Raw genomic sequence first — 11,722 nt, 5'->3', positions numbered from 1 at the left:
CTGACATGTTCTTTGCTTGGCTTGCAAATATTTAATTTTCTTTCCGATCTATGAACTGGCTGCGATGAAACAGTCAAAGGATTTACTTCATTTGCCTAAAACCGCAAGAAATACTCGCAAAATTACAAATAAATTAATGACCGTCGCTTCTGCCGAAATAAACTTGCAAAGTAAACACGATCTTATTTGTCACGTAGCGAAAGTGAAAGCTGCAACGTCAGCGCATTCCATGGCTGACGTAATACCTTTTTGCAGCGTATTTATTATTCCCTTTAAATCCAACGCTTTGATAAAGCGAAAAGAAAATATATTTTACCCACAAAAAAGAAAACAATATCCATAAAATTGTCCGTGTGTTTATGTTTTAACAGCTTCTGGCGGAAAAAACATCACACGTTGCGTGACTCAAAGTTTGGCCGGGCGGAGGTCTGCGTCTGGTCACCGACAGAAAAAAAAAAATTATAAACCACGGGTAAACCTAGAACCGCGCTCGGCCCATGGCCGCGCGGTTAAAAAATGGACGCTTAAATTTCCTCGAAGGTTATTTATGGCCACGCTCGACGGACTAAGGGAAAGAGGGACTACTGGTAGTCTAATGTTTTGTCAGTCGTTTGGACTTTCCCTCTACCCCGGAGTCTCCGAGGATGAGCTATGCATGAACTAGCTAAATCTCAGGGCTCAGCTCATTTAGTATCTTGTTCATCCTTGTTAAAGTTTGTCTCCCAGAAAGGTTCTATTTTTTACCAGTATAATAATATTTTTCTTTGACACGCCAGGTATACAAGAGGGTTACGTTCGAATACTGGTTACTAATTACTTTCATCGTGAGTTATACAATGTTCTGTGAGGGTGGCAGGGAGGAAAGAAGGAGACGTGCAACCTCGTTCTAAGGTCTCTCTTCTTCTCGCTCCCTGGAGCGAGAGAGGGACCCAGGGAACGAGGTTGGTAGACGTGTGCGTTAGCTGGAGAGTTATACAAGTATCTACGGCTCTTGAAGCCTGAATAACTGTCCTGTAAGAGGACAGATGGACCTACTAGGAGTCGTAAACATGCAAAAAAGTACTTGGCCAAAATCCGGTCATCTGGACTGAACAAGCATTTTCGATTCATCAAAGGATTTATCGGTTTTATAGCATAAAGACCCCGGGTTAGACCGCGGACGTTAAGACCATCATTTTTCTTGCGGGGCCCAGCAAAGTGATTCCTAGCAGGGGAGACGGCCCGATCTCCCCTGCTCGGGTTTCCTCGCCTGCTTGTTTCTAGTGCGGAACTTTTGATTTATACTCTTACTCTCTTTCACTTTCGAAAGCGACCTGATTGTATGACGTTGCGCATGCCAAATTATGTGAGGTCAATGAAAATCATTGCTGTCACATCAAGAAGCGATATTTTCGTAGTACTACGTGGTGGTTTACCAAAAGTGCTTTCCTACTGGACTTTTTATTGCAATAAAAAATAAATTATCTTTAGCTGATGAAACAAAAGGTGCGTGCAAGTTTTTTAACTCTGAGGAGTGTCCAATCAATTAAAGTCTTGTTGTTGAAATGTAGTTTTGAGTTCAAAGTGAACAAAAGGTAGTTTAATGTTGCTTTCTTGTCGCAAGTCAAAATATGTTTTTTTCTTTTCTGAATGCCGTAATATTTCTAGAAATCGAACTCGTTGGACTATTCCTCAGGTGCACGGAAGGAAACTTGTTTTTCATCCAGTTAATTAATTTTGTTTAATCACTTTCTAGTCTCCTCCCACACGAGTTTTCATTGGCTTAGCCATCATGGGCTATGAGCCATTATACCATGCTCTACAAATATGGTAAGCATACACGTGAGTTCTTGGGGTTTTTTAATTTTTTTTTTATTTTTTAGTCTAGTTTTCTATGTCTTGGGGGCATTTTTAGTAAAACAATTATTCCACTCGCGCTGGTTGCATATGAGATAATTACAGCCAACTCGGCGCTACACGCCTCGTTAGCTATCTTGACCTATCTTCATTAATTTTGTGTAGAATTTCGTTAGATTAATAAGTGAAGTTTGACAATGTATGACCGCTTTTACAGTGACCAACGAAGGAAAACGTGTAGAACACTCCAAGTTCCGAACGCAGACAACAAAATTCCCCTCTCAGATCACTATTCAGTGCGAACATTACAGATTACGGTGTCGTGAAAATCTTCACCTAAGTTAGTTTCTTTTGACCGAACAAAAATCAAGTTATGAAGTCCGTGCTACTTAAGGAATTCCTAATTTTCGACTGCTTTCTAAAGTTCCAAATCAACTTAACTCCACATGATCAAAATAATTGACTTCTTTTACGGTTTGGTTTCCACGTAATATATCGAACGCATGTACTGGACCACATGTTCAAACATCGAGAAGATAGGTGTAGAAGTAGGTGTTTGGAAATATGGTCAAACACTGTCTTGGATGTTTGATATATCTTAAGCTTCTCAATCGAAACTAAAACCAAGGAGAAAACAAATAAAATCGTAAAAAATCTATGCTAATTCTCCATAGGAGAAAAGATGGCGACTGGTACATTTACCCATAATTCGTAGCGCACGAAATCTAAAACAGTGTAAGGTGTAAGGCTCGCGTGGTATTGTGGTAAAATGTACAGCTGCCATCTTTTTTTCTCAAAGGAGGATCAAGACCAGATATCCAAACACCGACACAGACACACATGATTTCCTTTGTTTAAAATTGATAAATTAATAATGAGTTCGAGAAATAATAGTCCTATATAGTCAGTGACCGGGAAGAAACCAGAAATTATGCGGGACTTTTCACTCACAGGACAACAATTATCGTTGACCATGATAATAATGTAATTATTTTAAATAAGACGGAGAAAATAGTCGAAAGAAAAACAATGTTTTAGGTGTTGATGAACAGAAACCATAATACTGAAAAACCTTTGAGAGAGGTGACCGCGGGATACTGGTGATAGCGCTCAGACAGGATATCGGTAATAGAACAAGGTGACCGGAACTTCCAGTTTGTCTCGCAGTAAAAACAAATTGAATATCTCGGGATTAGGTAGTTCTATACAATTTCTCCAGTTAATTTACTTAGTAAGAGTTTTTCGTTCTACTTTTTATTTTTATCGACACCTGTGAATAAGGAAAATTTCTGTTGATATTATAATTAAAGTGTTACTTAAAATTAAATGCACCAGAACAACATGTTTGATGAATATCTTAAATGCATTTTGAAAGAAAAAAATTGTCCTACCATAGAGCAGAGTTTTCTGATTCTCAGACCTTCCAGGTCTCTCACGGACATGCGATCCCTCCTTTCAGGCCGTTAGCGACCTAGACTGTCTGAGAGTCAGGCTACCCGAAGTTCCACTATTATTGTACCATTTAATATTGAAAGGGTTCGAACGTGTCTCGCCCTGTATACTGTGGCCTGGTAAGTAGTGTGTCATATAATTTATCTCGTCCATCTCTGTAATCTGGCTCAATATCTTCAAGTTCACTTGAATTATTAGAGTCGACACATTCTTCCACGTTCACACGCTGCTGTGCTAACTCACCAGTAAAGCTTTCACGAAGCTGTGAAAATAACTCGTAGATTCGTCTATTGGAGCACTGGCAAGACGTTATGTAGTTTAAACATGCTTGGATGCAGACAACTGCAATCTTTATAAGGCGGTATATGACATACCAAGACGCTACGCCGACAAACACAACCACGGCAAAATTAAAAAGAAATCCGAAAACGATAGAGGAAGACACCACCAGGAAAGCCATAAACGAACAGAAAACACACATTAACGGAATCGCCATGACAGCAAGGATTAGAAGAAAAAGAGAGAAAGCTACAAGGCAGATGATTCCAAGCACTGTGAAAAGAATGGCGTGATTCTGAACAAATCGTTTGATGTTCTTGATCTTTCTCATGGTATCACTTAACTGAAGCCTTTCCACTTGTACGTGAAGGCGGAGCAGTAACCATATTCATGATGATATCGGGCAAAATCTAAACACAAGAAACAAATCAGATATTGCATTTCTCCTGACCAAGAGTCTATCTTTCCTCATACTCACCTTTGTTTCTCTTTTTTTGGCTTTCACTTTGAAAGTTAACTTCGAAAATCTCAAATGTATTCTCTCTGATGAATAATCCTCCCGAAGGCAGATACTGTGTTTTCAATTTATGACGTAAGCATCAATTATGTTGACGTCACAAACGTTCCCAAAAAACCAGCGCGACTCACGCGCCACCGCGTTCTCGAAAAATGTCAGACATTCTCTTTGTTATCAGATAAAACAGTTCTTTGATTGAAGGAGTGCCTTTTTGCTTTTCAAGTAATCGGGGAGTCCCTGATTATCTCAGAAAAATTATTACAAGTTCCAACACAGATGCTGAACAGATTTCCAGCTCGAGGGACTTAGACATCCTCAGGGGCCGGGCTGTTCGAAAGCCAGTTAATTCTAACCCAGGATTAAAAGTTCACGGAAGAATTAATTTTTCTTGGACATAAATGCTTTTCACTGCTTATGTTTTTGATAGTTTGAGATTATTCAAATACTGAGAGCACTAAAGGACAAACAATATAAACAGAAAACCCCACCGTAGAGTTACAAAACTCAGATCAAAATTCTTGCTAATCCTGGGTTAGTTTAAGGGGGTATGGTACCCTAAAATGTGGCGATGTTCATGAAAAATCAATTTCTTGGAAATACAAGACTTAAGACCCTAGAGGACTTGTCAAAAACATTTTGAAACGATCTTGCCGAATTTCCCTCTAGATGAGTTTTCTAGTTGATATAAATTTTTTCACGTAGCAGCGGCCATAGCAATGACTGTTTACTTTAAGAATGTGACCAAAAATATAGATTAGTTTTAGCATATATGAACAAAATGATTTAGAAAAAACTTTAAAGACATGCACAACTCGATTGGTATAATTAGTTGTGAAAAGCTTTGCCTCGAATTGCCATCACAGGCTCATTCATTTCCCTTATGAAAAGGAATATTTCCCACAGCTGCGGTAACTTTTTACAAAATAGAACAACCATTGCAACCCCTCCCCCGAGATTCAATCTGCACCCCCCGCTATTTGTACTTGTGGCTTGTTAAATGCTTAATACTTCGTGTAAGAAACTTAAAGTGCATTTTTCTTAATTGTTTACTTTTGTACCGACTGACTTCGCGCCAACATTTCTACTTTGCAAGATTTTTAAGTAGAAATCCTGAATCTTAGGCTAATCAAAGACCAATAGTGTCATGATGATATAAACCAAAAAAAGCGAAATATTTTAACGTCTGTCACGTAACATGAGATGATTTGTCCACTGAGTGTGGTATAAAATAAGATTATTTCCAAATAAAGCCTGTAAAAAGAACCGAAAATAAGAGTAAACTGTCAAAACGTAAGTTCACTGCACAAAAAAAAAACAGAAACTTACACGATATGCTTATTTGACAGTCAAATCTTGTTTTGTAAAAGAGCAGGAAGTGTTGGTGTCAATACTGTAAAACACTGCCTCAAAAGGCTGTGGCTGGTTTCCATAGCAACCATTTCGAGTAAAACTCTCAAAATTTAATTTATCTTCTTGACTGCAATAGCACACAATTGATCTTTCTTCACCATATTTAAACAAACTTTTTGATCCATTAAATTTTAAGGTATAAGACCACCTTAATCGGGCTTTGAAAAACCCGGCCCAGGCTTGCTCAGTACCTTCTCAAACTCATTAATCATTCATCAAAATCAAAACCGTGAAGGAGGTTTGAATATCCGGTCCTAATTAGCATGGATTTTGATGATTTTACTTCCACGTTAATCCTTAATTTTTGCTTCGATTGAGAGGATATATTTAACACGAGAGAGAGTGTTTCATCGGCTATCCAAACACTTTGAATTTCGTCAAAAATACTCCGCTGCGCGTCATATTTTCAACTGTCTTCTCGGTGTTCGATGAAACGCTGTCTCTCGTGTTAGATATATTACTTCAGAGTGCGTGTGTACCAGCTGATAGCTAATACACATTAGCTTCGTCATATTGTCACCTTTTATTCCCTCGTGAATACGTTACTTTGTATTAAGTTGTTGGGAATTGTATTCAGCGAGTTGCAGGCTCAAACTCCAAAGAACTATTTTAATCAACCAACACGTAATCCGGAACATGCAATAAACGGCGAATCACAATGGCTAGAAACCGTGAAGAAGCTAGACTCAAAACTCCAAAAACAGCGGCAAGGCTGGCCTAAAATCTCAACCACGGCGGGAAAATACAACAAAGTTGAAAATCTAAAAAAATTACGACAGCGAAGTTCAAATGTACGCGGGGGCACGTTCTGGGCCACGATTGGCTAGTTAAAATCACCTGAAATCACGCGCACGGACAAAACCTCGTACTAAGGTGAGAGAGCTCGTAAAGTTTAAAACATAAGTCAACTATGACATTTGTTAGGCGTGAAACTCAATAATTTGTCGACTTTGTAATCCTCAGGTATCTCAAATTCAACGCGCACTCGTGGAATGATTGTTCAATATACGAATAAATGTAGCGATAAAACATGTTTACATTGACATGACGAGGGCACTTGTCAGTTCTGTTTGATAGTTAAATTCCTGGTCGCACCCGTTTTATCTAACTGAGATACTTGCAATATACTCTGTAATCTAAGAATGTAGACAAGACTATTTTCAGCCTAAAGTCGGCAGAATAATAAGAATATACTTGCCGAAAAAGAAAATCAATTGTATCATGCGAAAGCCAAATCCAACGATTAGTTTGTTCAAACCTTAAACCGTTATATTAGATAGATAGATGGATAGATAGATAATCAGGTGTCTTATATGTGTTCTTTCACGACTGGCTCTTGACTACTTTAGCTTTGTTACTGAATTTCTATTTCACTCGTGTTTTCCGCAGTACTTTTTATTAGCCGTTTGTTTATCAACCGATTTTAAGTAGAGCCCAATCTCTCTAGAAGATTGTGCACTCTATGGTGCACTAGACTACGAGTAGTCCCTCTTTCGCTTAGTTTGTCGTGCGTGCCGCGAGAGAAAACCGGGAGAAAAAAATGGCCCCGCCAAATCTTGGGGGCAAGGAACGCACTCCTCGCCCCCAGGTTTTCGCGCGACTATTCGTAGTCTAATGGTGCACTCTTTTTGCGCTTTATGCTGGTTTCCCTGATACTACTCTCCCTGGATGGGATGCTGAACTAACGCTAGTACCTAGTAATTTATACCCCTTGGTGGAGGGAGACTGGGAGAGTCAGGTGTCTTATCCAAGAACCGCATATTCAGAGCGGCAAAATGTAATAAGCATGCGCGAGTTTTGGCCGCGCGCCAAGCTCCAAGTTTAAAAGAAATGGCGGGAATTTGGTCGATCGTGTAAATAAATAAAAGTTACGAACTTTATATGCTTTTCCAATTTTTCCTGTAAGCAGCAACATTTTAACGCCACTAATGGAAAGCTGGTGTATTGTTTTCGTGGGGGATCAATTTTTTCGGACAAAATTAACCTAAAAGTTTCCGAGCCTTTTATTTCCCCGCGGTATGCAATACATTTCGGCGCGAAGACACATTTTTTCCACAAACACTCTTTACATATTACATCCATATAAGCACACCACTGAATATATAAGCAAGAAAGCCTCTCAGCAGGCAGGAGGCGCCTTTTTTTTTGAACAGTGAAATGCCGAAAAAAATTCATGCTTGCCCAAATATAAATAAATCAACCGAGCGTACCTTATTAGCAGTCCATAGTACGCTGGACAAAACTGTTCTGGATCAACGTTTTACGACAAAAAATTAAAACAAGCAAAGTGATGCAAATAATTTTGTGAGTGTCTTAAACTTTATTAAATTTCACACATGGAAATTTATTTTCATATCGATCACGCAAGGAAGACTTGAGTTACAGAGAATCTAAATTTGCGGAATGAATAACAAAAGTGCGGAAAATTGCGCGATTTCTGAGAAAAAAATAGTCAGAGTTTGCATTGACATGGTAGTGTTAGATCAGTGTTGTTGTACGAAGAACATCACTGCGTGTTCGTGGAATTCTTTCATGAATTAGACGAGATGTTATGAAGAAGGAGCGATATCCATCTAAACAGCACTATAATCCTGTAATACATCAGCGCTTTAGAGAAGCAAAGATTCAAGTTGTGATGCTACTACCACTGAAGGCCACAAGGCAAACCAAAGAAAGTTATTTCAAGCGGTTAAGCAAGAAATTGTGAGAATGGCAAGCTCCTGGTAGGTGAGCTCCGAAAAAGGTCCGGAAACTTTCCTAAAAGCAAAAGTAGCACTGTTTGAGGTTCTCGGCTGATCACGCTTTAACACAGTAGTATCTTGTGCAATTGTGGCTTGTACGAAGCGTGAGCTAAAGGCATCCATATTCAAAACAGGCGGAAGACCGGTCTAGTGGTAAGATCAGTTTAAAGACTTCAAAGAAGAGAAGTCTCTGAAGACAATGTCGTATTTTAGTAGCCAAATAAAGTTATAAGTCTTTCTTATGCTTTCTTGTCAAAATCTTGCCAAAAAATCCACCAGCATGCAAAGAGTTTCTTCGCAAAACGACACTCTAAATGTGATTCTTATTTCTCAGAAATCACGTTATTTTACATATTTCTGTAACTCTATTACCAAATTTGGACAAGGTGTGACGAAAGCCTTTCTTGCGTGATCCATATAAAAATAAGTTTCCGTGTGTGGAATTTAGTAGAGTGTAAGACAATCACAAAATTAGTCGTGCCACTTTGTTTGTTTTAATTTTCTGTGGTAAAACGTCGATCCAGAACAGTTTTGTCCAGCGTACTAATGAGTTTTGGCTTTGAAGGTTGATTACTCTTAGGTCGCTGACCTGTTTATGATTGTTTTCAAGATTGAATTAAGAGGAAATTTAAAACGAGGCGACGAGATGTCACATATGGAATATAAATGAAGTCGTTATGGTTATTATCTTATTGTCCTTTTAGTATTCCGGCCCGAAAGTTCAAAGCAGGAAAGCGGAAGCTGTTTAGAAACGTTTGAACTGGGTTGTTATTCGGAAATAACTCATCGCACGAAACTGCAAGAATCCCAAAATGTTATCCAAGATGCAAGTTTCGTCAGAAGATCGATCCGTCAAACGCGAAGCAACGTTAGGGGAGCCGAAGGAACGACAGCGTTTTACACCGTGGTTAGAGGAGCAGATCAACCGAGGAGGTATTGATGGCTTGGTGTGGATCGACAGAGAGAAAGGGCTGTTCAAAGTTCCTTGGGTGCGGGTGGATAAACCCGAGTTCGTTCTTGAAACTCATGCGGAGCTCTTTAAACGCTGGGCACAACACACCGGAAAATACCGGCAAGGCGACCAACCCGATCCCTCCACATGGAAGACCAGGTTTCGCTGTGCTCTTCGGAAGATGCCAGATATCGTCGAAGTAAAGGAGCTGGGAAGCTTAGATGGGCCGCACAGAGTGTTCAGGTTTACGTCGAAAGGAACTGCGAAGCAACGAGTGAGGCCATAATTTCTAAACGAACAGATTTCGCTCTGTCATGTTGAATTAATTATAAGTTTGAACAAGAAGATAAAGCATGACTCAAAGCTAATTTGCATAAAATCCGAGAACAATCATATTGCAGCTATTTATCATTACCGCACCCAAATTCGCAATAAGCCAATCAGAAGGCATGTCTACAGTCCTGATATTCTTCGATATCTGATCACTAATCCGTCATGGCTACCATAACAAGGTCACTTGGCCGAAGTTGGATACGATAAATACCTCATCAGACCTTTTGGATGCGCTTCGGTGGCATATCAGGCTGGTTTGGTCTCGCCATGGGTATTTTGGCTCGACTACGTCTCGCCAAAATATGAACCATGGCTCGACCAAGCTCACCCGATACACCGCCGAAGCGAACCATAAAGGTACGATTAGGCGCTGGAAATATAATGACCTTAAGTCATTTTTCGTTTTAAAAGCTGATTATTTAGATCGGTTGTTTGATTGGAATGAAAGCAAATTGGAAATGGGGCGCCGAGATGCCATATTATGATTGTAACTCGTAACTTTGTTGTATTTTTCTTGTAGAAAATTAGAAAAACAGGTAGCCTAACATAAAAGACTGATTTTTAAAAAAATTGTCCATTCGGAAACTTAACAGATAGTATTTTGGATAAAGGCAAATAATAGAACTAACATTTTCCATTTGGCTTATGTTAAACCTTACCCCACTTGAGGTTTTCTCACTGCCAAAAGTATGACGTCATCAGAAACGTCACTAATTAATTTCTGTTGATCTTGTAAGGGCAAAAACTAGACGTTTTTAGTTTGGGCGGTTTGTTGCCCCATTTCAAACCATGTGATGATACTCTTGAGAATTCCTGCCTTTCAAATTTGCGAATAGTCGGAGGTATATGAAAGAAGAATTTTTATATGGATAAAAGAACAACTCTCTAAAGAATGTCACGTGGTCTACAAAGGGAAAATAAACCGCCCAAGCTAAAAAGGTCTATTTGCGCGGGTCTTGGCCTGAAGGCGAGCCTTGCCTTGATTCAGATTTATGCTATTGTAACTGCGGATAAATGAAAATTGGGATGGCGTAAAAAAATCTATGTTTTATTAGTATAAATCTACTAACGTTCTACCACGAATGCCGCTCTCTGACTGGCTACTACCCACTATCCATTCTGTTGTAGATAGTGAGCAGCCTAGCAGTGTGCGGTTTTTAACAAAATGACGGCCGCTTGTTTGCATTTTGGAGGTGTCTGTGAAGAGGATTTAGCTAAAGTTTTCAACGATTAGTCGATTGACACTAAAACAGTTAGATCATCCTTTCTCGATTTCTATCGCGTGATAGTTGAAGAGGAAAGCCCTCGTCAACTGTCACACAATCACACAATAAACATCGAGGGCGAATAATCTAATTGTTAACTATAATTTGCATGCAACATCAGTGCATGCATTTTGTCCATGATGGGAACGTTCGCAAGATACTTGTTTTCAATAATTGGAAACAAAAGGCTTTCGTGTTGCCTTCTTAGACCCCACGTACACTACCCCCGAGGAATTTGAAAACGCAACTTTATTTCTACGGTTAGGCCTTCCGTCCACACTCAGTAATCCGTCACGAAAACGGAGCTTTTCGAAAACGCTCTTCAAACCGGATGAATATGATAACAACGGCTTTTCGTTAATTTTCGTGTGGCAATGAATATTTTAAAAAAGCAATTTTTCGAAAATGATGACGTCACGATAATCATGTGCTTTCCCTGCCCGAGTTCTCCTCAAACAAAAATCCAAAATGGCCGCTGATTGTTGCGTTTTCAAATTCTTCTGGCGCAGTATGGACGAAAAACATTTGATGCGTTTTCAGAGTGAAACCACCGTTTCAAATTCCTCCCGGCGGCGTAGTGTGGACGAGACCTTCTGAAGTTCAGATTTGTCTTCCTTGATTAGCGCATCAATAATCCGCTTTCGATAACACCGGACGGAAGACTGTCAAAGGTTTTGATAAATATGACAAATTTGGTTGGAAAGCGCAATTGAAAGCGAAAAACTAGAGATAGTAAACTGAAATGTGCCGCGACATTTACTTTGCCACGTCGCCATCGGTCTCTCATGAAATTTTCTTACAGCGAAATGTAAATACAGGGTGATTGTCGTGTTGTATCAGGCTTAGACAAGATCTGTTGAACTCTGTTGTACATAGCTTTCTAAATTAAGGAAGTAGAATGAAACCAGATCCTGGGTTTAGTAGGGGAGGGGTGGTG

General features: G+C 39.4%; 1 protein-coding gene across 1 annotated transcript; it reads left to right on the top strand.

Annotated features, from left to right (window-relative positions):
* Nucleotides 1-8,714: 8,714 nt before the first annotated feature.
* Nucleotides 8,715-10,144, top strand: LOC149106389 (interferon regulatory factor 2-like). Its single transcript, XM_089298005.1, has one exon. It carries the CDS (start codon nucleotides 9,048-9,050, stop codon nucleotides 9,471-9,473), a length of 426 nt encoding a protein of 141 aa, XP_089154131.1. The 5' UTR covers nucleotides 8,715-9,047; the 3' UTR covers nucleotides 9,474-10,144.
* Nucleotides 10,145-11,722: the final 1,578 nt, after the last annotated feature.

Source organism: Orbicella faveolata, unplaced genomic scaffold (genome assembly GCF_042242905.1).
Source record: "Orbicella faveolata isolate gen_17 unplaced genomic scaffold, um_ofav_v1 contig_3, whole genome shotgun sequence".
Classification (NCBI taxonomy): domain Eukaryota; kingdom Metazoa; phylum Cnidaria; class Anthozoa; order Scleractinia; family Merulinidae; genus Orbicella; species Orbicella faveolata.
The sequence above is the reverse complement of the archived record's forward strand: the minus strand, read 5'-3'. Positions and strand labels throughout refer to the sequence as shown.